At 44.1% G+C, this 27,956-nt stretch overlaps 1 protein-coding gene across 8 annotated transcripts in view; it reads left to right on the top strand.

Moving 5' to 3' along the window:
• The window catches only part of Ttc7b (tetratricopeptide repeat domain 7B), a 228,913-nt gene that overhangs the window by 131,549 nt on the left and 69,408 nt on the right, over positions 1-27,956 (top strand). For all 8 annotated transcript variants that reach the window (XM_078050709.1, XM_078050715.1, XM_078050713.1 and 5 more), the window contains 6 exons: positions 1,448-1,531; positions 2,457-2,561; positions 4,334-4,451; positions 6,520-6,577; positions 11,796-11,868; positions 14,565-14,725. In XM_078050709.1, the coding sequence (XP_077906835.1) occupies positions 1,448-1,531; positions 2,457-2,561; positions 4,334-4,451; positions 6,520-6,577; positions 11,796-11,868; positions 14,565-14,725 (599 nt within the window). The remainder of the gene's footprint in view (positions 1-1,447; positions 1,532-2,456; positions 2,562-4,333; positions 4,452-6,519; positions 6,578-11,795; positions 11,869-14,564; positions 14,726-27,956) is intronic.

The following is a 27,956-nucleotide window of genomic DNA, read 5'->3' as shown; positions in this document are numbered from 1 at the left end:
TCCTGGGCCAGCTCCAGAGCATCATAGAGAAAAATGGCAGCAGGGAGCCGTGGGTGCCATGGCATGGCCAAACCACAGTTTAAGGCAGTCCTCATGTGAGCAGTGTGAGGTTTTCCTTGTTGCTCAAAACGTTTTTTCTTTCCTTCTTCTTTCTAAATTCTTAGCCCCACTTCCTTTTCCTCCCAGCAGCCCCCTCCTCCCCTGACAGAGCAGTGATAGGCTGTCAGGGCCACCTTAGTTCTCCCGCCCTCCTCCGAGAGCCTGGCCTCCTCTCAGCAGGCCTTTGGACAGAGACCTGGTGTCTTTCGCCTTCCGGGGCCTCTCACTCCTGGGTGTCTTCTCCTTGCTGTCCCTTCCTCCACGTTGGGGACTTAATCCAGCTGCCTCCATGAAGAACAAGGACATAGAGGAGTGGCCCTTCTTCACCCCCGGGCCTGTGCCCCTGTCTTCCACTCGCAATCTGGAGTCTTCCTCCATCTTGCCTTCAGCTGCCCCTTGGAGCTGGGCCCACTGGTAGGTCCAGCAGCTGCTTGGCCTCCACTGCGTCCACCCCATTGCTCCCCTCCCTGAGGCCAGTCAGTGTCCTAACATACCCTTTCCTCACCCCAGGAGCCCCACTTCAGTTTCCTTCCCTGGCTCCTCTCTCCTCCTCCTTCAGGAGAGATGCTTCCCGCCCTGCCACTGTGGCCTGTCCTTGCTGATTCTGAAGCCCTTGGCCGTTTCATGCCCCTTCTTCCTGGCCAGCTTCATGGTGGTCCCTCCTCCCCTCAGCCCCCCACATCTTCCTGCAGCTCTGGTGTGATTGCGTCACTCTCTGCAAGGACCTGACTCCTCACTTGGCTCTTTGTGGGCTGTGGCAGAGGGTGAAGGCAGTCACGCTATCGTGCAGTTATGGTGGCAAGAGGGCAAAAGATTTAGGGGCATGGGGGGCAGTGGGGGACAGCTTTGGGAAGAGCTATCATCTCAGGCTCCGCAGCCGCCCTGGCCTGACCCCATTCCTGCCGCATGCGAGGCTGGGTGTGCACTGGACATGCCATGGCCAAGTGGAAGCGCAGCCTCTTCCTGGAGTGCCTCCCCCACCCCTTGCTGTGTGATCTCCGTCCTCTCCTCGTTGTCACTGTCCACTCAGCGGCCTGGCGGCCTGGCTACTGTGCCTGAGGCCTGTGAGCGCTTCACAGGACTGCGGCTCCCCCGGGACACGTGTGAGTTTGGGCCTTGTGTGGGGGTTGTTCGTGTGCCTGCCTCTTCCCTGTCCTCCATCAGAGCTACTTGAGATCAGGGATTATCAGGGATTGTGCCGATCAACCACAGGTCGCCCGCCTTTGGCTCTGTGCGCCAGGCCGCGGGCTCCTCGGGAGGCCTTTGCTGAAGGGAAGCTCAGCGTGTGCAGGCTCCCGTGGTCCAGTGCCGATTCTCAGATGTCTGTCTGTTTATCTTTCTAAACCAGTGCTTAGAAAGAGCCATGAAGTTCGCCTTTGAGGAATTCCACCTCTGGTACCAGTTTGCTCTGTCACTGATGGCTGCTGGAAAGGTGAGTTGCCCTGTGCGACCAGCCCCGTGTCGATGCTGCCACTGACGCCGTGGGCTGAGGAGCTCCATTTCAGTTTGTCCTGTGGTCCTTTCATAAGGGCAATCAACTCGAATAATTTGGAGGCCAAGATGGAGGGATATAGCACTGAAAAGAAAAATTCTGAAGTGTTTGCCTTTTTCTAGCTCTTGTCACTTATGTGAAAGGGACGTGGCTTAAACTAAGGCTCGTTCTGACCCTTGCTCTCCTTTGAGAGTGTAAACGTACTTCTGGAGGGGGTCTTGGTTAACTTTAGTAATGTGTATGTGCCATCAGGCTGTGTGATTCTGCACTGGGTGGCAGCCTAGGCTGATCCACAGCACAGGGCCCCAGGGCAGTCCCCTAGTGCCTCAGTTTGCTCTTCAGTAAAATGGAGCAATAATAGTATCTGCTTTGTAGAATAATTATCAGGCAAATGAGCTCAAGTGCAGAAGAGCTTATGGTGGTAGCCCCACTATGTGCACGCTTAATAAAGGAGGTAGCCATTGCTTTTCTTGTTAATTTGTGCAGTTTAGTGAATTTGACACTTCACGAATTGTTAAGTTTGAGGTATAAAATTCTCTGGGCCAAGTGGACTCAGCAATTTAATATGGTATGGTTTAAATTGGATGGTTAATATTTACCATAACATAGATTTCCACTGTCTACTACTTTCCTGTTTTCACAGTGGCGATAGTAGGGTGAGGCTCGGGGGCATTCCCACTTGTCTTTAGCCACGGTTTACTCCCAGCCACGCAGCAGGCCCAGCTCTGGTTATCTCTGTACCTGGGACCCACTGGGTTAGAAAACTTCAATAAGAGGGAGCCCAACCAAAATTCTCTGAAGGCATTATTAGTATTTGGTCCCATCCAAAATTTTGAGTTTCACAGAAGTCATCTCCCCTCATAAGTCTGCTCGGGCCGTGAAGGTGCTGAAAGAGTGTATCCGCCTGAAGCCGGACGACGCCACCATCCCGCTGCTCGCCGCCAAGCTGTGCATGGGCTCCCTACACTGGGTGAGTAGGGCCGCCCACTCCACGGCAGGAGACTCAGGACAGACACCACCTTTTCCACGCCAAAGCACAGGGAGAAACTGATAACAATTCACAGGGACACCAGGATGAGGCCCTTTAGTGCTCCAGTCCTGGGCCCTGACCTCTGTGGGCCCTGCCCACACACCCCAAGGACAGAGAGGAATAGGATATTCGGGGATACTTCACATTTTCTTTTTTGTGGAAATATGATTCAGAAGTAGCAGGGATGCAGTAGTTTGGAATCCGTGCCCAGGTACATCTTAACTGTACACAAGCACCCCAGGACTTGTGAGGAGTATGCCCCTGAATTATTCACCCTTAGCTCAGCCTGGGGATCTCTGAGAAGCAGCGTCACTCACCCTCTGCCTTATTCCTCTTCCTTCACATTTGCTTTCTTCAAATATTTTGTTGAGATTTGCATTTGGCAATAGTCTGATTTGTTATAGTTTTAGTATCTCAAAAATGTATCGCTACAGTAGAAAATAGAAAACAGACTAATTGCTGAGATGTGGTATAGATAACTGTTACATAAATGTAGTTTCATTTTTTCTAACTTCATATCAAGGTCAGTGGTAAGCAGGTGCTGGGGAGTCAGGCTGCCGGGTAACTTTGACTCTGCTCCTCCACCATGGTCCTTGCTGCCTGGCTTTTCCCGGTGTTCCCCAGCAGGAGGGAGGAAGCCTTATGAAGACAGTGACCACTCTTTTTCATTTTGCTTGAGAAAATGGAGAAAAAAGAAAGCATGCTCTCACCTGAAGCAGCTGTGGCATGGCACGGGGTGGTCATGTAGATTCTGGCAGTTCAGAGGCTGCAGGTGGAGGAGCAGTGTGGGCAGGGGGTGAGCACAGGAGTGGACCAACCCTGGGGCGTGGAGCATGCCAGCCTCCAGCAGTGATTCTGCTGCCCTCCAGATTCTAGCTGAAGCTCTAATTATTACTGTAACATATACATCTCTAAACATCTCAGATAAACCCCTTTTTAAAAAATAGGAGTTACAAATCTCATCTGTATATTTTTTCTTACATTTTTGTTAAATTTTTCAAACACCATAGTAGCTTGACCACAGCAGTCAAGAGTATAATGAACTCCATGAACCATCACCAGCTTCAATAATAATCAACATTTGCCACACTTTCAAAGGAACAGATCTTATTATTCTTGCCTCTAATGAATTGTGCCAGAGGTCTTTGCATGTGGTTTACAGGTGCACATTTCTCCTTGGAATATGCTGGAGAGACATCCATGTGTTGTGTTCTGTCAAAAAAAGTTAAGAGTTTTGAAAATTTTAATAGTTTGTGGCAAAAAATATCCGAGCCTAAGTGGGTTCTTTATATCATAGTAAAAAAAAAAGGTAAAGACCCAAACACAAAACATTCCAAGAACTTAATTCTTTACAAATAAGTTTAATTGAACTTCTGAACACCTAGCACGACCTCATTACAAGACCATCCATAAAAAATAAAGATGAAAAAGATATAACCCTGCCAAATATGAAAGTGACTTTGGAAAAGAAGGAAAATAAGCAAAGAAGGAAAATGAAGGGAAAAAAAGGGGGCTGGATAGGAGAGTTAAGGACTCTTGGAGGCTCTAAGGAGGAAGCAGAATCACCAGAGTGGAACTGGAAGATTCAGGAGCTATTTTCAAAATGACTCATCAGAATTCCATTTTGGGCAGCAAGTGCTTATGGGAACTCATGTTAGAAATTCTGCAGGTGGTTGTTGTTGTTGTTGTTTTTCACTTGTCTCATTTTTCAGTTAGAAGAGGCTGAGAAGTTTGCCAAAACAGTCGTTGATGTAGGAGAGAAAACGTCAGAGTTCAAGGCCAAAGGCTACTTGGCTCTGGGGCTCACGTACAGTCTGCAGGCCACTGACGGTGAGAAGTTCCTCCTGTGGAGCCTGGGTCTGCGCTGCAGGGCCCCACGGTCCCCTTCTGTCTGGGGAGGGTGCAGAAGTGGGGTCATTCTGACATAGCTGTGGGGACCCTAGTGCTCTGTCCTCTGCTGGTGTCACCACAGGCTCCTCGCTGATGGATGCAGAGCATCCGCTGTGAGGTGGAGAGATGATTCCCGTACCTGGCCTTTTACTTGCTTCAGCCCCAGCCCATGACCTGGGCCATTCCCTAGTGAAAGGATGTTGGCTCTTAGGTGCAGGGTGGTAGAAGAGTTCAGGGGCAGACACTGCCAGGAAGCATCCCTTGACTGAGCAGGAGCTCTCCACTCACACATTTTAATTCATGGCTACACACACATGCAGTGCAACACTCACCAAATAACGATGGCTCTTTGAGGCAGTGATTTTATACAGTTTAGATATGCTTAAAGTTTTGGTGGATGGACTTCTAGCTATTTTTTTCATTTTATTTTATTTATTTATTTTTGGTACTGGGGATTGAATCCAGGGGAACTTAATCATTGAGTCACATCCCTAGCCCTTTTTATTTTTTATTTAGAGACAGGGTCTCACTAAGTTACTTAGGGCCTTACTCAGTTGCTGCGGCTGGTTTTGAACTCATGATCTTTCTGCCTCAGCCTCGAGAGCTGCTGGGATTATAGGCATGTGCTACTGCACCTGGCCTAATTGTGTTTTATATATTAATGAAGTTTTCAATGATATGTTTATGGAAAGTATAAGTCAATAGTTGTTTTTCTGATCTCATCCTTTTAACATGTTATTAAATATAATGTGAGTACAAAGACATCCCCTCACATAGAACTTAATGAACTATTGTAAGGCATATGCCCTTGTAACCAGCAGCCTGCTCAGCTGTTAAGGAGATAGAATCTTGCTGGCCACCTGGGGAGCCCCCTAGATCACCCTGCCAGTCAGAAACCCCATTCACCATTAGGAGAAAATACTATCCTAAGTTTTCAGTATATACTTTCATATATTTTATATATATGAAATTTACAAATTATCCCTGATTCTTTCCTCTGCCCTAAAATATTGACCCTGGGGAAGTTTTGCATATCAGTTACTTTTCAATAATGGATCTGGGGCTAATTTTCCATGTACACATGATCCATTGACCATACTCAGCACATTACCCCATAGATAGTAGACTTGCAGGGAGAAGTAGGTTTCAAGCCACAGCTTTACCATGTGAATTCTCAGTTGAGATTCTACCCTGATTAGCCCTGAAGCTTTGGGAGTCACTGGACCCTGCTGGACCTCCTCTTGCCTCCATGTTCAGTGGGTCGATCCAAGGTTCTCTCCAGCTCCATTGCTGTTGTTCTAAGTCTGTGAGGGCCACAGCCACACCCAGCCCTCTGTCAAGTCAGACTGGGAGCTGCCCTCACGTAGCTACAGTTCCCCCCACAGAGGTGGTACTTCTCTCCTTGGCAGGCAGGCTTTGGGGAGCCATTTCTCAGGCACTCTACATAGCAGAAGTGTCAGCTTACAGCTGGGTGGCCTCCCACACCCTGTTTACATAATCTTGTTGGGTTGGCGCTCCGTCCCCTTTTCCCGCATCGAGGTTTCACGCTGGCCTTTCATGGCATCATGCTCATGCTCATGGCCCTGGATCCCAGCTTCTCAGTGCCAGAAGATCTCTGAGGGCCTGCTGATCCACTGGGCGTGAATCCCATCCACACCATTCCAGTAGAACCAGCGTTCATCACCTGGCTGCATGCCCACCCTGGGATAAGCAGTGTGCTCCTTCCAGAGTTCCCTGCTGGTCTTTAGAAAATGTCCTCCATATACAATTGCTATCAAGAATGACCATCCAGTACACACCATCCCTTGGCATTGTCTACAGTTTCGTCCTCTGAGCACGAGTGCCTCGGGAGTGGGACTGGCCTTCATGTCCCAGTAGGGCCCGCCATATTAGGCACTCAGGAATTGTTGCTTTGAATCCAGGTGAATGTGTCATTCTGGTGATGGGTTTGGTATTGTCAAAAACTCCCTGATCTCCATGCCACTGACTAATTGAACCCTTTTCTTAGCTTCTTTGCGAGGGATGCAGGAGGTCCTACAGAGAAAGGCGCTTCTTGCATTTCAGAGGTGAGTGGGAGTTCATCTTTTTGCTCAGTTTACATAATGACTCCAAAGTATGATAAGTATAAAAAGAAAGGTATTTATAAAGATTATGTAAACAGTGCTTTACCCCCAGGAGCCTTCCGTCTGGAGCAGTGAACGTGCAGCATCGAAACTCGCCGCATGGCTTGCTGCCATGTCCCTCTGCATTGTGGCCATTTATCCTGATGAAGGGAGCTCAGCTTGAAAAAGAGACACTTGGTCTAGGGAGATGGCTCCTTTATTAGAGACTTTTGTCATATCTAGAAAGGGGATCATTCTTTTCTGGATTTTTTTTTACATATTAAGATATGAGGTTTTTATATTAAGAAATGAAAAGGCTAGGTTTTAGAGAGTCCCTGGAATACTGTGTTGGGAGTCAGCCCAGCGAGCCCCGGGCCCCACCCCCATTTGTCCCCTCACTGTGCGGGTGTGGACTCAATGAGTGTCACGGTGTTCTTTTACATCCCTTACCCACCCACAGGGCAGACAGGACAGCAGTAATGCCCCTGCAGCCAGCAACTGAGGCATGGGCTTTGGAGGAGTCACCAGTCCCAACGATGGAGGTCGAGTAGACCAAGGTCTCCTAGCTCCGGCCCAGGTTTTCTAGCACCTACTGTACTACACTGCCCAGATCTTACTCTCATTAGATATAATAAATCACTAGAATGAAATTATTGCCTGAAAATTGTGGCCTCATGACATAAAATTTAGAAGCGGAATAGAGTCTGTCACCTTAGATATATATCTGAGTTTCATTTAATTCCTTGGAATTGTATTAGAAGCTTAGTTATTTATTTGAAAATGTCACAAGCCCCTTTCGTACCAGCCACCATGTTGGGTCTCCCCTGAGGGAGGCCTTACCTCCAGCTGTCATGGTGTCCACATGCTGTTTTTCACCAAGTCCTTGTTACTCGGCTTTTCGGTTAGTCTGAAGCACTTCCATCTCACTCCTTCCTGTTTCAGGACTGTTGCTAGCTTTCTCGTTTGCCAGTCCCAAGCTGGTTCATGACAAAAAGTACCAGTTGACATCTGCAGACACACCTCCTGTCTCTGCTCAGGTTTTGTTGGTGTTCTTCAGCACGGAGCATGGAAAGCATTTCCATTTCAAACGATTTCAGGTTTTAAATTCTCCAGCCCCAGTTTGTAGAGCCCACACCTGGCTGCCTCGGAGAGGAGCCACTGCGTCTGCTTCACTCTTCTTAAATCAGCACATCTTACTGCTTCTCCAAAAACAGCCTCAGTGGTGGTCTGCCTGGAGCTGCCAGGGCGACTCTGAGTTATGTAACAGCTGCTCCATTGGCCTGAATTCTTTTATGTTCCTTCAAAGGGATTTTAAAATATTAGTTCATATGGGAATAAAGAGTAATAAAATCCCAGTAACATAACTGACTATATTGCAGAAGCCTAACCTAAATTAGGATTTGTGTGAAATATAAAATGTTTTCCAAAGGAGTAAATTTGAGGGAAGTTCTTGTACACATTAAATGAATTGTAAACTTTTTTTAAAAAATAGGTTTTAAATTGTTGAGAACTTTATTTTATTCATATATTTATACACAGTGCTGAGAATCAAATCCATACGTGCTAGACATAGAGCTCTACCACTAAGCCACAATCTCAGAATTTTTTTAGTTGTTGATGGACCTTTATTTTATTAATTTATTTATATGCAGTTGAGAGTTGAATCTAGTGCCTCACACATGTGAGGCAAGTGCTCCACCACTGAGCCATAACCCCAGCCCCATATTACTTCGTAACGTAAATAGATAATTTAAACCCATGTGTATGATACTTTTTCTACCATATATTTACATATTCTCCCTCACAGTCCTGTTAATATTATTATTTTGTGTTTTTCATTTAAAAAGAAAATGGGATTCATAAAGGGGCAGGGTTACAGATTCAGCAGGTGAAAAAATAAGTCTTAATTATGACTAGAGCTACAGTTCAGAAAGTTTTGCTATCCAGGGGATTCAAGGACTTGGTGATTCTTGAAGACATTCGAGTGGTGTGGCATCAAGTGTACTGTTTGTATACTCGTGAGCTTGACCCAAGCAGCTCAACCTGTTCATTTGCTCCATACACAAGCACAGTGAAGAAAACAGAATTGTTTGCAGGGTGGTAAGTTGCCACTTCATGGCCTCTCATGTCCTGCTGAAAAAAGCAGTCCTGAACACAGCTGAGAGCGTGCTGGGGTGCCTTGAACCACACATGCAGAAAGCAAGAGCTGCTCCTGAGGAAGGGCATGTTGTCCTTTGTGTTTCTCAGCATGGCGTGAGGTACACACCCTCACTTTGTTCCCCTCTTCCTCCCAGCGTGAGTTCAGCGTGGTCTGCTCTGTGTGTGTGTGTGTGTGTGTGTGTGTGTGTGTGTGTAGGGTGACCAGCCATCCTGATTTGTTGGGAACTAAGCCAAAACATCTCAGAATGTGGGATTTTCAGTGCTCAAGCCATGGAGTCCTGGGTAAACCTGTGTATGTAACTAGTGGAAGATACCTCAGCAATACATATGACCAGGTGTGCCCATTTTTGTTAACTTAGGACACTAATTCCATGATCCTGGAATGAGGAATGAAGGGGACTTGAGAGGCAGCAGGGCGATTGTATACAGATAGACCTCGGGACCAGGGTCGTCCTTTCCACACCTGGTTTACTTCTTTAGCTGGGTGTTCTTGGGCAAGATACTTAATAGTAGAGACTTCATAAATTGAAGTTATTATTATTTCAAATACGTGTCTTATGGATCAGGGTCAAAATTGATTTGCCTTCGCTGTATTTCTGGCTCAGTTCCGAGGATGTTGGAGCTGGAATCTAGGAGAGCACTGGGTGGACCTGGGGCCTGCTAGAATCTAGCTGGGCGGTCTGGGCAGCCCGACAGCAGCCCAGCAGGCCTCTCTCTGGTGGAGCAGGCTTGATAGCTCCTCAAGGAAAGGCACTTGAATGATTCATTTGCAGGCTCCCCAGAGGGTGGCATAGGCCTGGCACCACAGTTGGCATGTCCAGTGGGAATGGATGTGTAGGCAGTTGGAGGGACAGATGGGTGGATGGATGGCAGCCTCTTCCTCGTGGAAGAGAAACTGATTGAATGAATGTGGAGGTGCTTCATGGGGATGTTTGTAGTTCTCTGGATTTCTCTTGGCAACCTGGTGTGGGAAGGGGCTGGTAGGGTGTTTTGGATCACATGCAGAGGGCAGCAGGCTGGCACCTGCGTTTTGGTGGCCTCTGTTGGGAGGGCTTTGCCCAGGAAGTTCAGCTGCTGAAGCTGTTCTGAATTGAAGCAAGGTTTTAGAGTCAGCCTGTGCACTTCTTCTTGCTTTGTTTGGCATTCTCCTGTTTCCTTTCCTCTTTAGTAGGCTAAAATAGTCAGTTTAATTCATTATCAAAATTTCCAAAATAAGGTATTTGGGATGTGTGTGCTGCCTCTTTAGCAATCTGGCAGTTAGGTGCTCATTATCAGCGAGGTCAGGGATTCTCCAGGAGTTGTGTTAATGCACCTCAGAAGTGCTAAGGCCGCCAGCACTCCTGCTTCTTCCTTTCCTGGTGGGGCCTTCAACCAGAGCTATCTTATCCAGACTCACTCACCAGTCCACTGATGGCCTTTCACTCAGTCTTGTGTAGGGGCAACAGTGATTCAGCTTCATTTGAGAAGATAGTGAGCTGTACCAGGAAAATTATAGCTCTCAGAGATTCTTTTTGAGGGCTGTTAGAAACCTGGCTTTATTATTTTGAAAGATGAGATAAAATAAATAACTCTAAATAATGCAGTCTCTTCCTAATCGATTTTGTAATCCTTTTCCCTGAATAATTGGGAGAGGCAGAAGTCATGACATTCCAGTCTTATAAACCAACAAAGAAAAAAAAATCTTTTGCACAGAAATACATGGAAAACCAATACTGGTGAAATAATAAAACCAGAGCACAGGAGCAGCCTCTGGTATAAGTCATCCCAAACGTAACAGGCAGGTTCTTGGCCTGGGCCTCATCAGCTCACGTGAGGCATCAGGAGGCCACATCCAGGGACCTGGCTGCTAGGGACAGCCAAAATGGAAGTTTGCCTCGCTTTTAAGATGAATAAAAGGACAGATACCGGTCTTGCACGAGCCTCTGCATTTGCCCAAACAGTGCCCAAAACTAGTGGACTAGCGTGTTTTCTGACCAGGCTCATGTAGGAGTCATTTTACTCCACCCCCCCTCCCCACCTCCACAGTTGCAGTTAATTTAAAAGTCTTGTTTTTATAGAACACCATCCTTGGCTGGTTTACCACAGTTGAATCCTTAATGACTTGGTCTTTTTGTTTTATCTTGATTTTGCTTTCTGCTGGTAGAAGATTCTCCTTTAATCACAGAATGTAGGCAGAACAGCGTGATGGTTTGTTTGCTATCTGGGTCCCACCTTTTGCAATTAGTCTGTTCCAAGTTCTCTTCTAAGGAAAGTAAAAGTTTGTTTTTCTCTTCTCGCCAGACTGTTGAGTGTTGTACATGGTCCCATTTTGAGTTGTTCTTGGTGAAATACATTTGACTTCCATGTAAAAGCAAAAGACTTTTGTGGTCAGTCAGGAGGCTAGCACAGCCTCCTCACATCCAGCATCAAAGGCCAGTTAGAAAAGCCTGGCCTGCGCCCACCCCGCAGCCTTCCATAGCAGTTACGTGAAGACAGTTAGTAAACTGCATGAAATTAGTAGGAGCTGCAAAAGACTGAATAGGTGTCTTTGCTCCATCTGGTTCATGAAAAACGAAAGCCTCATGTTGTAAGCAAAGCTGGGTCTTTGATTTTCATATGATTTCTCTGAAATTCAGAAATTTGGATGAAGGGCGTTAAGGCCAAGCCAAACTTAACCAAAGCAACCATCGCCTTCCCAAGTGCACACATGGCTTTTCTGTGACGTAGCCTCTGGGCGTCTCCTGCCCAGCTTGAAGGAAGCGTCTATCGGGGAGGCCAGACCCAGGGCCTGTGGATTCTCCACTCATGGTCCCTCTGCAAGGCCTGGAGCAAGACAAGAGGCAGAAACATGCTCCTTGTCATTCCTCTACACCACGGTCAGAGGGAAACGCTTTGCATTGGTTAAGGGACAGGGAGGAGAGCGTCATCACAGAAACTACCTCCGTGGCAGTGGCATGATGATGAGGTGTAGAGGAACTTGCTTCTTTGATCGGAAGTAAAGTGGCCTCTCCCAGTGTACTAATGGCCATGAATGCTCTTCCAGGGCCCACAGCCTGTCACCTACTGATCACCAAGCAGCTTTCTACCTGGCTCTGCAGCTTGCCATCTCCAGACAGGTCAGTCTCCGTGATGTTCCCTAACCCTGACGACGCTTCTAGTCTGCACAGTTCCCTCGGCTCCACAGCTTGAGGTTGCAGGTGACCTTCCCTCATTCTCTTGAGGCTGACTTGGAGCCAGGGGCTCCTCCCAGAGGACACTGACTCCTCCCAGAGGAGACTATGGAGTTTTGGTCAGTGTGAGCATGAGCCGTGAAAACACAGGTGTTCCAGGGTCTACTTTTGAAGATTGAATTTACAAATCTGTTGGGTTTTACAAATCTGGCAGGTTCTTGGCCTGGGCCTCAGTTGACAACATGGGGTGCAGAACATGGCATTTACACTGGTCCCTGAAATCATCAAAGAGCCTTTGTCCCTTGCTAGGGTAGCAGAGCCCAGTGCTGGGCTGCTTGGCAGGGATTCAGTCACTGGGTAGGGCCTGGTTGTCATGAGGCCATCCTTCATTGACAGGAAGATGCCAACAGATACAAATATGCCAGGTCCATTAGAACGCATGGAAGACATGCACAGTTGCACCCCGTGGCTACTTGCAGCAGTGTTTTCCATGCTAGAGGGCAAGCCTTGCTGGCCTTCACCCTTCCCAAGGCTGTGAGTGCTACCCTGGTGTCCCCTCCCAGCTGTTCTGGAAACTAGCCACATGCCTGCCTACCCACCAGGTGCAAGACACTGGTGGTGACCCCAGCACATTCCAGAGTGCTGCCTGGGAGGGTGAATCAAAGGTCAGCTCCCCAGACATGCCGGTTCTCGTTCTCAGGAAGACCGGGCTGAAGCGTGTGTCTCACTTCCCCATTGCCTGGGAGTAATGTGGAGAAGTGACTCCCGTTGGCCATCCGGGGATGGAGGAAACCAAGACACCTCCTCTGTAAAGGTCCTCTCCCCTGGCAGGGTGTGGCTCACAGCTGAATTGATCAGGAGCTACTGCTGTGACAGATGTGAGCCAAGCACTGACTTGGTCTCTTCTTCACCAAGAGCTTCCCTCCCCTCCTCTGCGAAGCCTCTAGCAGCCTGCCCTCCCTCCTCTTGCACGGCCGTCTTTTTCATTATTAGTCTTTCCCATTGAGCTTGAGATGCCAGGAGGGCAGGAGCCCAGGTCTGTCATCATCATTGCTTTTGGGGCTGGCTGATGGCTTGGCACTTGGCACACTGCCTGATAAGTGATCAGCACCTACTGTGACGCATCAAACAAAGGAGCCAGCCTTAAATTCCCTCAGGTCAGCCGGCCTGATTTTTGAACCCAGTTTGTCCCTATTGCTCTGGTCATCCCTACAAATCGACACTATGAGTACAGCCTGCCTTCTGCCCCTTCCCATGGAACCACGTTGAGTGTTGTTCCAATGATGGGTTGTCATGCAGGGAGTGGATAGCAGATGGAGGCCAAGAGTACGGCCACACGTGGTATCCAAACCCCATAGCTCTCAGGGAGTGTTTCCTTGCTGTCCAGGGACACTGAGGTCGTGACCCTCCTGCCTTCGAAGCCAATGCCATTTGACCAGGGGGAGAGTATGGAGAGGAATCAGAAGATCTAGAGTTATCTCATCTCACTCAACAGCTGGGTGACGTGCTCAAGTCCTTTCACCTCTGGACTTCAGTTCCTCCCTGTACATGAAGGATGGCGCCAGCTTATCTCCCTTCCATCTTGGCCGCCATGATGCTGGGTTCCAAAGCAGAAAGCATTTATCATCTCCGTCCACACAGAGTGGAGGCTCGAGGAGGAAAAGGAATAGGTTCAGAAAGCAGAAGTCATGGTTTCTAGTAAAGGGCTAGGTTCCTAGGGCTTGGGGAGAAGTGGGGGAGCTGGATGAATCTGAGTGGAGGCCCCATCCGGTGCTGGATTCCAGGGGGGAAGGAGTCCATGGGGTGGCTGCAAAAGAATACTTCTGTCCCCAGCTCTGTTTTGAAATCCAGCTTCAGATTCTCATTCCCCCTAGTTCCTGTTCGGCCTGCCCAGACTCTGGGGTATTCAGGTATCCACCATGTTTACACAGTGCCAGCCCAGTGCTTGAGTGGTTGTGAAGAACATCTTGGACAGCTGTTGCATTTAAAGGTTAAGGTTGCATCTTGTCCCACCTGAATTTGGGTACATCTGCTTTGTATGTGGCATTGTAATTTGTTTCTTGCATCCAGTTATTTTGGGTTATAGTTTGGAAAGGTGTGGGGTTTTGTTTTGTTTTGTTTTTCTCATATTTCTTTGATGGCAAATGGAGATCTGGACATCTTATCATTTGGAAAGTTTTGTTAAATTTTTATGACAAATATTAAGTACTTCAGTGTCATAAATACTATAAAAAAATGAGAATAATTCAGCCGCAGCAGTTTAATTCCACTAAAAACCCCTGGCAATTTGTCCGTGTTTCCATTTACAGTGGAATCATCTTGGACATAATCAAAAGTAGATCCATTTTCTGGGGGAGAAAAAAACAAGAAATGCTTATTTAGGGAGAAATAGAGATTTGGTATGGTGGTGGTATAGAAAAGCAGGACTCTTGCTTCCCTTCACAGCCCATCCCACTCCCTCCGTCTATTTTCCTGTTCGTGGTTTGTATCCGGGGCCTGCCAGGAAGACTTAGCTTAAAGTGCGAACATGGCACAGTGAGACACAGGTCCTGACGTTCAGAGCCAGATATTGCACGAATGACCTCTTTCTTGTGTGACTGCATATGTGTTAAAAAATTCTTTTTGGTTTTGTTTTAAACCAGATACCAGAGGCTCTAGGGTACGTCCGCCAAGCTCTTCAACTTCAAGGCGATGATGCCAACTCCCTGCACCTCCTAGCCCTCTTACTGTCAGCACAAAAGCATTACCATGACGCACTCAACATCATCGACATGGCCCTGAGTGAATACCCCGAAAATTTTATGTAAGTGATGATGGGTTTTGATTTTCCCTTCCTCAGAGGTTACTAAATGGACTCCCTCCCCCTCCTTCTTTCAGTTTGTCCAGTGAGCTCCTCATGGACATCCTGGGAGTAAATAATATAAATCTCCTTTACTCTTTTTTAAAATTTTTTAAATTCTAATTTGTCATGTATGACAGCAGAATGCATTACAATTCATATTACACATCTACAGAAATCTCCTTTATTTATTTATTTTTCCTAATAATGAAAAACAATCTTAGTCTGCTAGGTCGTTCTAATGTGGCGTGTGGTCATCCCTGTTTAGGTGAACTACTTCAGCCATTCTGTCCCCACGTGTACTCTTGGAGCATACAGGATGATGTTATATGGATTGTAGATGAATATTTTAATAGTTATACATTTTTAGTTTTTCATTAAAAATATATTGTGTATCAAAGCATGATTTCATGAAAATTATTGCTCAGGGGGAGACTAAAAATGTTTAGCCCATTTAAAGAAAAGTATTAAGAAAATACAATGCACATGGATGTGGTGAAATGTCTCTTGAACTCTAGTGACTGGAATTTGGCCAGCTTTGCTTTGTGGCTAGCTTGTCTTGTTTCACCAGGGCTGCCAGGAGCTCTGGCTGGTTAAGCTATTGCAGCAGCTTTGATTAAGATCTCTTACCTCCTTGAGCCTTAGTTTTATTCTCTAGGAACTGGAATAACTTAAAAAAGTCAATCAACATTTGTATACATTCTAAGAATTGTAACCTGTCATTTGCTTGAATTGCCCATTTACTTCACATCTCTTTTCTGAATCACATTTTTAATGAGCTCATGAATCTGGAATTCATGGAATCCATACAGTGGGGTCGGCTTTGTGGAGAACATTGCCTTTGGGCTACTGGGTTACCATTTCATCCTCAGTGGTGGTAACTTGGTAGTCCTACACAGTGGCCAGACACAGTCCACACGCCTGCAGGCTGGAAAGTCTATGTCTACATGGTGGCAGAGCCAGTGACGGGGAGGAGGGAAGGAAGGCTGCCCAGGGTGGCCCTACAGGCTTTTTCACTTTCAGAAGTAAGTGCGGTGGCAAACTTTTAAGTGGGTCAGCTTTGCCTTATTTCTCTGCCTCTTCACCTCACTGGGTTTTTTAATCAGTGTGTTTCAGCAGCTCTCCTTGGAAATTGGTTCACACATTTCCATTACAAACATTTCTTTGTCTTCAGTGAAAGGGCGTTTCTCTTCTCACCATCCAGAGAATTCTTGTTTTAATCCAGGAAACCTCTGACCAGAGGTTGCTTTTGTAGCTTCAGCTATTTGTGCAGAGTGAGTGTGTTCTGCTTCTGGTAGATCTCAGCCTTGCTCTTTTGCACAACCATACGTTTCTGGATTTTCTCCCAAGATGTTTAGCCCAGGGAACCTTAAAATGGTTAAAATACTTTTAAAAATATTTGGTCTTTTACCCATACGGATACAGTAAGGTACAACCTGATACAATGGAACTCAGTTTCTCCCCTCAGTGTTTATAAGGTGCCATTCCCCCCTGCCCACCCAAGCACGCACATGCGCACGCCCACCCTGTCTTCACTAGATGTTAGACTCTGGCATGTGATTCCTGCTCCCACAGCCCAAGGTGTCCTCCAAGAGGAGGTTTATTAAACTAATAAGCCACACTACACAGTAAGCAGTCAACAGTGGCAGCTAGTATGGTGGTGCCTCCAAGTGACAGCAGCTGACAGCCTTTTCAAGTAGTAGAAAATAAGGAACAGCAGAGGAGATATTTCAGGAATGCAAGCCTGTTATTTTAATGTTAAGCCTTAAGCTGGAGATGCAAAGCGCATGGCTGCAGGACTGAGAGCAGCCCAAGACTTGTTTGCCTTTAGAATACTTGTACTTCTTCCTTTGGGAAGGAATTTCTTCCCATGAATACTTATTAAAAGTTGAGGCCAGGTGTAGTCAGTGGATCCCACTGTTTCTTCCCAACCTGGGTAAAACATTTCAACACCAACCTAAACAATAGTGAGTGAGCACTTGTCCCAGCCACTGTGTGATGTTATTTGTTTGTGACAAGCTTGTCCCCAGAAGAACTGTAGAATCTCTGGAGCCTAAAATTGCTTTGAGTCTTGGCGCTACCAGCCACACCTAGCAGATGGGGTATATGGTAGTTGTTTTGTCAGGTCTTGCTACAGGGAAGTGAAAAGTCCCAGTTAGGGTCACTCTGGTCCACCTGTTGAACAGTTGCCATATCAGACAGCTGGAAGCTTCACAGGAGCAGCTGATCTCACCAGTGATACCTGTCTGTATTAGTCTGTTTTCCGTTGCTATAACAAAACATCTGAGGCTATATTAGCATCTGTAGGGAAAAGAGATTTATTTAGCACACATTTGGAGGTTCAAGAGAGCAAAAGCTTCTGCTTGTCTCCGATGAGGGCCCCCTTGAGTATATGACATCACAGCAGATGGCATCCTGGGGGGAGCACTGTGAGAGAGAGCGAGAGAGAGATCACACAGTGAGACAGGAACCCAGAGAATTTTTAAACACATATGCAGTCACACAAGGGGAGGGCTGGCCTTGTTCTTTTATAACAACCCATGCATGAGAACTAACTGGAGTCTCCTAAGAATTCCATCACTCACTTACTCCAGGGCCTGCTCCAGTGACTCAGTTATTACAAGATATGCTACCTCCTGACATTGCCGTGCGCTGACCAGGCTCCAGCATGTGAAATCCTGAGGACACTCAGACCATATTCAAACCATGCATCATCTCCTGTGGTTTAGATGAGTGTCCTCCAGTTGGCCACGTGTTATAGGCTTGGTGTCCAGGGTGTTGACTCTGGAAAGTGGTGTAGACTTTTAGGAGATAGGATCTCATGGGAGCTCGTTAGGCCACTTGAGAGTGTGTCTCAGGAGGGATTATGGGACCCTAGCTCATCCCCTTGCACCCTGCCTTTTTTTCATGATGTGAGAAGTTTGCTCCACCCTGCTCTCCTGTGATGATGTGCTGCCCTAGTCAGAGGCCCAAAGCAATGGGGCAGGCACGCAATCTTGGACTAAAGAACCTCCAGAACTATTAGCCAAAATAAACCTTTTCTCTTTTTTTATTTTTTAAAATTATTTTTTAGGTGTAGTTGGACACAATGCCTTTATTTTATTTATTTATTTTATGTGGTGCTGAGGATGGAACCCAGAGCCCCGCATCTGCCAGAGAGCACTCTCCCACTGAGCTACAACCCCAGCCCCAATCCTTTTCTTTTTATAAGTTAATTGCTTCAAGTATTTCATTACAATGATGAAAGCTGATGAATACATCATCCTTATTGTCACCATGAAATGGTAAAAGTTGGTGTTTAAGTACTTTGAATAAGCTTAACAGGACCAACTTGCTGTATGCTGAGAGGCATCATCTCAGCCATTTTATCATTCCAAGCAGAACTGAGACTGAACAACAGATTTCAACATTTGGGAAGAATTTCCTACATGTAGGGATTATGAGAACCAGGAATTCTTTCCTAGAGGAATTGCAGAGATAAAGTCACCGCTCTGGAGAAGCAGCCATTTTTCTGGGTATTATAGGGTTCTCCATAGAAGGAAAGGAATGTGGAAGGATCTTCTGTAGTATTTAAGAGGCAAAAAAAAAAAAAAAAAAAAAAAAAAACTGGCTTAGGACTTCCGTTCCTCCACTTTTGAGTAAGTAACCAAATCTGTCTATCTCATTTCCTCATTTATAAAATGTGGTAATATTACATAATAAATATTATTTGTAAAAATAACACATCTCAGAAGGTTATTGCAAGAATTGATTTTGTTAGTTCATTGAAGGCATTTGAACACACTAATCACTCAGTAATCAGTAGGGATTCATATTATTACCACCAACAGTACTACAATATCTTCAAATTTGATATTTCAGAATCCTTTAAAATTGTTGTTAGTAAGGCTGGGCTCTGGACGAGGTGGTGCCTGCCTATAATCCCAGCAACTCAGGAGACTGAGGCAAGAGAATCACAAGTTCAAAGCCAGCTTCAGCAATTAGTGAAACCCCAAGCAACTCAGTAAGACCCAGTCTTAAATTTAGAAAACTAAATAAAAAGAGTTGGGGATGTAGCTCAGTGGTAAGTGCCCCTGGGTCAATTCATGGTACCAAAAACAAGCTCTTCTTACTAAATATTGAATGGAAGCAAAAGAATACTTGTTCAACATTTATATGTGGTGCTGAGGATCGAACCCAGCGCCGCGCACATGCCAGGCAAGCGCACTACCGCTTGAGCCACATCCCCAGCCCTATTATACCCATTTATTAAGAAAAAGAACACTAATGCTGCCTATGAATTGCCCAGGTGTATTATTTGTATGTAAATGTGTGCTTCCTGTGAATATGTATTTCCTGTTATTACACGAGTGTTCTCCCTAGCCACTTCTCACACCCTACCTGGCAGGTTAATCCATGTCCTGAATTCTGTATTGAGCATTCTCTTAAGTCTCCATACCACTGTGTCTGTACTCTAAAATAATGAAATATTTTAGTTTTGCATGTTTTATATATTTTTTAAATGGAGTCATACTCAGTGTATCCTTATGCTACCTGCTTTCATTGCTTAGAATTCTGATCCTGAGGTTCCTCCTTGATGCATGCAGGAATCATTCATTTATTTGCACTTAGTAATTGTGTTTTATTGTATGAACTAGATTTACTTATCCAGTCACTGTAAATAGGTATGTGGGTTGTCAGTGCTCTCTTCGGTTCTCCTGGTGCACCATTTCAAGGGCCTCCCCAGGTGTGTCCCTGGGAGTGAAGTTGTTAGGTCAGAGGATATGTGTATCTTTAACTTTACCAAAGAATTCCCAACTGCTTCTCAAAGCAGTCATGCTGTCACACTCGCACCAGTACCCAAGAGCCCCCGTGGCTCTGCACACTCCTGCTGGGTGTAGCCTGGACTGTATGTTGGCAGTCTGAGCGTAGGTGAATGGCATCACATTGTGAGTTTAGTTACGTGACCCTCATTACTGACGAGAGTGCACGTTTTGTTATTTATTAGTCATTTAGCTTTTCTAAACTTTTGTGACATATACACGAGCTTCTCCATAGAAGCCTTTCTTCTTTTCTACTTGGATGGGCCTTTTGTTGACCAACTTGTAAAATATTGTGTCCTTCTGCTGGCTGTGTGTTGCAGAAGTCTTCTCCCAAGTTGCCTTGTTTGCCTTTGCTTTCTCTTATCCTTGTTTTCTGCTGAGCAGAAGTTCTTAATTTTAAAGTAGTTGAATCGTCAATCATTTCCTTGATGGTCAGTGCTTCGTGTATCCAGCATAAGAAGCCTTGCCTTTCTCCAAGAGCGAGGTGGCCTCCTGAGCTACCTCCTCAGAGCTTTCTTGTTTTGTTCCTCACCTCTGGAGCTTATCCAGAGCCTGTGTATGTGGGGACCAGTGTGACCTTCCCGAGTGGATGTCTGGTTGTCCAGCAGCTCGTGGTGACATTCTCTCCCTGTCGTCCACCCTTCTGGTTCTCACGTGAGGCTGGGCAGTGTGCAGGCTGTCTGGCTCCCTCGTCCCGCTGCCACCCTGGCCCCGACAGCCCCTCACAGGTGGCAGGCTCTGGTAGCTTCCATTCCTCCGGCCTCTCACACGAGTTCCCATTCAGCTTGTCAAGTCCCACAAAATATCTGTGAGATTTTAATTGGGATTACATTTAATTTAATCACTCCATTTAGGGAGAATTATGGATCTATGACAGTGGGTTTCCTAATTCCTGGCCATTATATTTCTCTAATTATTTAGACCTTTAAAACTTTTTTTATGAAGTAAATTTTCTTCATAAAGATTTTGCCTACATTTTACTGGATGTTTTTGAAGTTGCCTGAAAAAGTTTTCACACTTCTGTTGTCGGCACACGGGTGAGGCTATGTTTAATCAAATTGCTTCTTGCTTGCAAGCGTGTGGAACGGCACCTGATTTTTGTACATTCTTCTTGGTTCAGCTAAATTCTTAAAAATTCAAATAATTTATTTATCAATTAGTTTAGAATGTTTACAAAGAAAATAACTTTAACTTGCCTGACTGTGTAGCCAGGACCTTCAGCACAGTCACAGTTCTTTCAGTGTTTTGCCATTAGGTCGTTGTTTGTTTATGAATATTGTTTACGAGATTAAGGAGCTTTCCTTGATCCTGGTTTGCTAAGAGTTGTTTAATTAACCATGAATTGATAATCAATTTTAGCAGATACTTCTTCTGTGTCTTTGAGATATTTGATTTTACTCCTTTCATCTGTGAATATATATTATTTGATATTTTATAGGATTAAGCTAACCTTATTTTTATGAAATAAGACCTATATGGCCATGATAAATTAGCTTTTTTATGGACTTACTTTACCAATTTTTTTGGTACCAGGGATTGAACTCAGGGGCATTAACCACTGAGCCACATCCCCAGCCCTTTCTTGTATTTTATTTAGAGACAGGGTCTCACTGAGTTGCTTAGTGCCTCACCATTGCTGAGGCTAGCTTTGAACTTACGATCCTCCCGCCTCAGCCTCCTGAGCCCCTGGGATTACAGGCATGTGCCACCACTCCTGGCTGCTTTACTAAGTTTTAGAAGAACTTTGCATTTATGTTCACTTGCAAAATAGGTTTCTAATTTTTCTTTTTTATTCTTGTCAGGTTTTGGCAACTTATGGGTTAAGCCAGCCTCATGAGAATGATCTGGAGTAGTTGAGTGTGTTGGGATAATTGTGTAATGTTAGTTAGAATTATTTTACCTAGAATGTTAGGTTTTGGTGGAATTCACCCAAAAAAGCATATGGAACTGGTCTTTTTTCCTATGGAAATATTTATTATGCTGCTTTTTAAAAGTGATTATAGGATGCTCAGATTTCTACTTCTTCATTGATTGTGTGTGATATAGAAGCTGTGATATAAAATGTCTGTGTGAGGGTTTTGCACTTTATCTGAGTTTGACTTTGACCAGCATAAAGCTGTTGACGTGGGTTTTATTCCCCTGTTGTCTGCAGTGCCCGTGGTTAAGGTTTTCATCCCTAATATTATTAATGCACCTTTTCTTTTTTTTCTTTTTTTTTTTTTTTTTTTGGACAGTCCTATCAGATATTTGTCTGTTAGATTGATCTCTTCAAAAGAACCAGAGGCTTTTTTTTGCTTTGTCTAATTGTATGTTTAGTTTCTCTTTCATGAATTTCTGTTCTTATTTTCACTATTTCCTGCCTGTTTTCTTCTTTCTGGAAGGTTTGTTTGTTTGTTTTTGACCTAAGCATTTAAGACTAAAAATTTCCCTCTAAATAGTAAATTAGCTGTAAACCACAAGTTTGAATATGTGAAATTTTTATTATGGCTTAGTTCTAAATATTTTTTAGATTTTCTGTTATTCTTTTTCAGCCCATTGTTTTAGAAGTGTGTTTTATGATTGTTGAATATGTGAGTTTTTCAACTTATCTTTTGCTATGGGCTTTTAACTTCACTGAATTATGTTCAGAATCTATAATCTATCTGAATTTGAAATTAGTTGAGTTTGCTTTATGGCCCATATGTGATCACTTCATGTAACTATTCCATGTGTGCTTGAAAAGAATATTTTCTGCATTTGTTGTGTGATTTTTACATATTTTATTAGGCTAAGCTACTAACTCTACTATTCAGATCTTCTTTATTCTCACTGGGGTTTTTTGTCTACTTTATCAATTATTAAGAGGAATTATGCTGAAATCTTCTGCTAAGATGGCAGTTTGGCCTATTTCACTGCACATGTATACCAATTTTTACTTTATGTATTTTTTAAGTTGTGCAATTAAGGTGCATATGACTTTAGAATTGCTGTCTTCCTAGAATACTCAACCGTTTGGGTTTTTTTTTGTTGTTGTTGTTTTTTTTTTTTTTTAGTTGTAGTTAGACACAATACTTTTATTTTGTTTATTTATTTTTATGTGGTGCTGAGGATCAAACCCAGTGCCTCGCACGTCCAGTGAGTGCTCTTTCACTGAGTCACAACCCCAGCCTCTAACCCTTTGTTATTGTGTTGTAAGACTCATATTTTGCCTCCAATTCTATTTTCTATGATATACACACATATATACATATTTTATCAATATACATATCTTCATAAATGTGTACATATACATAGATACAAATATGTGCATGTATACCTGCATGTATGTGTGTGTACACAGTACTCAAACATACATTTATATCTTTATAGGTTAGGAATATTTTTTATATTTTCTTTGAATTTTTCATGTTTTGGGTGTACTCTTTTTAAAAAAATTTTTTTTAGTTGTTCATGAACTTTAATTTTATTTGTATTTATATGCAGTGCTAAGAGTCAAACCCAGTGTTTCACCCATTTGAGGCAAGTGCTCTACCGCTGAGCCCACATCCTGGCCCTTGGATGTACTCTTGTACTCTTCATATAATTGATTGTTTTTTGTTTTGTTTTTTAACTTAGGCTGACAGTCTTGTTCATTTCCATTTGTTATAAATACTGAACCATTTGTGTTATATAGATCTACCATCTCATTTGTGCTTTCAATTTGACCTGCATTGTTAAGATATCGATTACTCTCCTTTCCTACTTTCTTTTAGATTGATTATGTTTTTATTACATATTTTCCTTTACAAATGGAAAATAAATATTCTGTTTTGGTAGTGGTTGTTTAGTGATTACCCTAGAAATTTTAGTGAGCTCTTGCTGTCAAACTTTGTGTTTGTGTTTTAAAATGTGTGGGCTTTAGTTTCAAAAGAGGTTTTCGAAGTGGATATACTGCCCTTGGCTTAAACATCTCATAGCACAAGTGACCCTGCTCCTTTTGTAATTATTGAGTTCAGTTGTAGTTTATTTTATTGTTGTCTGTGTTTTCTCTCTGATTGCTTTTAATTGCCTTTGAAATGTGCTTTTACACTTACACATCTAAGGGTGGATCCTGTTCTGAATTCACTGTACTTTAAAAAGTGGGATTGGTATTGTTTGTGTTGTTTATCATTTCTAGAAAGCTCTCATCCATAGTCTTTAAATGTTCTCTGCTTGCAGATAACATATAGTTGAGTCTTCCCTTTATGGTTAATGTTGGTAATCTCTGCCTCCTGTCTCAAGTGTTTGGTTCATACACATGTAAAAGAATTAATGACACGGTTGGACTTCTGCCATTTCTGTAGGTACTTTGATTTTTTGTTTGTTTTTGTTTCTTTTTTTTAAATTCCTCCTGAACTGGATTTTTACTATTGAAATTTTGTTTTTTAAGCCCTTCAAATATTAAATACCTAAACAAAAGGATGAGAAGTTAATATTAACTGATTATATATTGTCTCTACACACTCTAAGTTTTTCCCAAAATAAAATTTAATAGCATACTCATTTTTTATACTGAGAAGTATTCACTAATTTTGGAATATTCACAATAGACTGTACTTGGTTTAAGAGCTTGGTCTTCCTTCTTTTGGAATGTTGCAGAAATTTCCCTTGATTAAGACATTTTACTTAGTAATTTTCTTTACTGGCCTCAAAAGGTAGAAGCAGGTGCCAAGTGACGTTTAGAATAATCGTCTCTCTAAAAACAGTGAGGTGTTCTGTCGGGCCAGGGCTTTGATCAAGCCATTAGACTTTGTTTCTGCTGTTAAAATTTATTTTTAGAAAAATATTGAGATGAGAACTGACAGTTTGGGTTTTGTTTTTGTTGTTTGCTCTTTGTCTTTGGAAGCTAGATTGTCTAGTCCTGCAGTCCTGGTGGCATTTGAGGACTACAGTCTTACCAAGACATTAGCATTTTGAGTCAGAAGCCACTGCCAGGGCAGAGTTTCTTGCCCTCAGACAAACTGGATGCAACTCTCCAGCGGATTTTTAATTGATTCAAATTTTTATTTTTTCCTATTTGCCCCATTCATGTGTTCTCAGGAGGTCATTAGATCATAGCATACTTTAAGAAACCATCAGATGTTATCACAAAGCACAAGAAGGTGACTTGAAACCTCTCGAGGATACAGATACAAATTTGGATCATTATGGTGTATGGACAGCTCTTTTAAGTGTTTTGGTCCATAACTGTGTGATACATGGGAAGATTTTGAAACAAATCTCCATCACCTGGCTGGAGGAACACAGTGCTTTCTTAAATATTGTTCTTCTCCACATGGCCTTCAGCTCTCATACATGTAGAAACAGATTTTGTCAGATGACTATGTTTGTTTGTTGTTTACACCAGTGAAAACTTACTATAAGGAAAGTAATAGACACATGTAACATTAATTTAGTTGGTCATTTATTTAGCACTAGTAACCACCAACGTTATGTACTGCTTTGTGACAGGCACTTTTTTAACTGATTTAGTTCTCAAGAGAACCATCTAGGGTAGGTATTATTATCTCCATTGTATAGATAAGAAAAACGAGACAGAGAGTTTGAGTAATCATTCAAGATCCTGTACCTAGAAGGCAGCAGAGCTGTGACAAGAACCCAGGCAGTCTGGCCTGGACATTGTGCTCTAGAGCACAAGCTGCCTTGAAAACATTAGATTCCTGCCACACACCGGGCACCATTCTAGGTAGAGGGGACACTGCTATGGCCAAACAAAGTTTCTGTGCTCTTTGAGCTTACCATCCACATGAGCAGAATTGTTATGCCATCTCCTCTGTCCAGCTCATCAGTAAACTAAAAACAAGGTTAGGGTCTCCTTCACTTAAGTGGATGTAAATGTGATTTTTTAAAAAATCACTACTTGGCAAGTGAGACTGTCTCTTGCACTCTGTCTCATTGACTCACACTCTCAGAGAAACTCAGTTAAATTGAAGCAGCATCCTAAGCAATGTTTTTATTTAGTGATGACTGGGAAGCCAGGTGCTATGGATTTTTTCATGCCTGCACTGAGTGATGAAGTAATGAACATGCTCATTAAATTTGCATTTGATAAAATGCTGGACCACAAGGAAAGAGGATGTTCTTCCCATCAACCTAGAAGAAACAGTCCCCTGATACCTGAAGGATGTCTGAGTGAAGGATGTCATAGTAGCCAACCCAGGGATGCCGATCCCACGATCCCTTGATCCCTCGGATGCAAGCTGGAAGGGGAAGAAAGATGGGCTGCTATGGGATGTCATGGGATGTCATTTAGTGGGACAGTAGTTTATTTAAAATCAGCTTTCTAAACGATGGAAGAAACAGCCTGATTTAGAGTTGAACATATATTTCTCCAAAGAAGGTAAACAGGTAGCCAGTAAACACATGAAAATATTCTCAGTGTTGCTGATCGTTAAGGAAATGTAAATCGAAACCTCAATGAGATGCTTCCTTCTACCCATTAGGTTGGCTGTTATTAAAAAAGACCAGAATATCCTAGCATTGGCTAGGATGTAGAAGAGCTGGACTCCTGCTGTGGGAATATGAAATAGCACTGCCTCCATGGAAACAGGATGGTGGTTCTTCAAAAAACCAAAAACAGAGCTCCTGCATGATCCATGAGTGCCACTTCTGGGTCTGTACCCAAAAGAATTGAGAGCAGGGGTGTGAACGGATGTTATAAGCCCAGGCTCCCAGGAGTATTCTTCATAGTTGCCAAAAGGCAGGAGCAATCCAAGTGTCAGCAAATAAAGGGATAAACAAAATATGGTGTATACATACACAAATATGATCCAGCCTTAAAAAAGGAGGAAGATTCTAACATAGACCAACGTAAATGAAAACTGAGGCCATTGTACTAAGTGAAGTAAGCCACTCACAAACAGGCAAACACCGTGTGATTCCATTTATGTGAGATTTCTAGAGTCATCAAAGTCGTGGAGGAGGAGAATGGTAGCTCCAGGGCTGGAAGTGAGGGTTGGGAGTTGTTTTATGGGCACAGAGTTTCTGTGTTGCAGGATAAAAGAGTCTTGGAGATGGCTGGGGGCAACAGCTGCACAGTGATGAGAATATACTCAATGCCACTGAGCTGTACACTTAAAATGGCCAAAATAGCAAATTTTATAATAAGTATGTTTTACTACATTTTAAAAAACACAATTTTTTACCTCTCAATTTGGTTGTAGAAGCAATCTGGAATTAAATTAGGTTATTGGGGACTCTTCTGCCCTTGTGATGCTCTGGCTTGGATAATTAAGCCAGCATTCTTCCGAGATGGACTTGCTAAGCCAGGGAGCAGCTTCCTGGCACTGCACCCCCATTTCTGCAATTGGTGTGAGGCTTAGGTCTGTGGTGATGTCTTCAATCAATGTGGATGCCTTTCAAAAGAGACAGGAGCCTGAGATGCAATGAAAAGGGGGCCCAGAAGCTGAAAACCAAGTAGAAGAACTGGAAGAAAACTAGAGGATAAACACATTTGAATTTGTTAGAGAGAGGTCTCTTTTCTGGAGGGTCAAGAGCAGGCAGGACCAGGGGGTTTTGGGTTGTTTTAAACAATGTTATTGTATTCTTTGTATTTTTATTTTATTTACTTTTATGTGGTGCTGAGGATCAAACCCAGTGCCTCACAGGTGCTAGGCAAGCGCTCTACCACTGAGCTCAGCCCCAGCCTTAGGACCTGGTTTTGAACCAGACTGGTCCGCCTGACCGCATTTCCACCTGACCGTACCAGTTTAAAATCTTCATGGAGTATCCTGCATCTTTTCCAGAAAAGTCTGCCCTTTTTAGTTTTTTTCTGAGTGTGCTGGCAAGAAAGTCTTCAGGACATGCCAGTCTTCCTGTTGGCCAGAGAGCACAACTCAGGCCGGTGGCCCTGGGTGCAGAAGGGTGAAGGGCTGTGAGAGGCAGGGAGGGAACCATGGCAGTGCTCCCACCAGAGCCACCCCCTTAGTGCAGGCATCCAGAGTAGAGTTATTTAAATGCTGTCCTTTCCAAGTCTTCCTAGCTGTCTCATTGCACAGTTCAAAGTAGAGATTCATTCAGGGGGGTTCCTGGAAACTCCCAGTACCTAGCCTGGTGCTTGGCACACTGCAGATTTGAATATGTTTGTGTAGCGAATGGGTGAAAGCCACAGCCCCACTGACTGGCCTGGTGCCTTGGATGTGGCTCAGCATGCCTGCCTGTGTGGCTTTTGCTGCCCCTTTGGGGTTTTCTCTGCGTTTGCTATACTTGCTGTGCCACGTGCACTTGCCACCAACTCGTTTACCAAACCTGGGGGCAGCTGCTCTCTGCCTCAGGTAGCCCTCAGGACATGGTTCCTTCTCTGAATAGAGTCTGTGGCTTTGAGGATAGCACAAGATGCGGTGGCTCCTTTGGGGACTGGAGGAGCCTTTGAAACATGGGCAGCAGAGTTCCAGGCG

This window comes from Ictidomys tridecemlineatus, chromosome 5, assembly GCF_052094955.1.
Source record: "Ictidomys tridecemlineatus isolate mIctTri1 chromosome 5, mIctTri1.hap1, whole genome shotgun sequence".
In the NCBI taxonomy this organism is placed as follows: domain Eukaryota; kingdom Metazoa; phylum Chordata; class Mammalia; order Rodentia; family Sciuridae; genus Ictidomys; species Ictidomys tridecemlineatus.
Note: the sequence above shows the minus strand (reverse complement) of the source record. Positions and strands in the feature narration are given on the sequence as shown.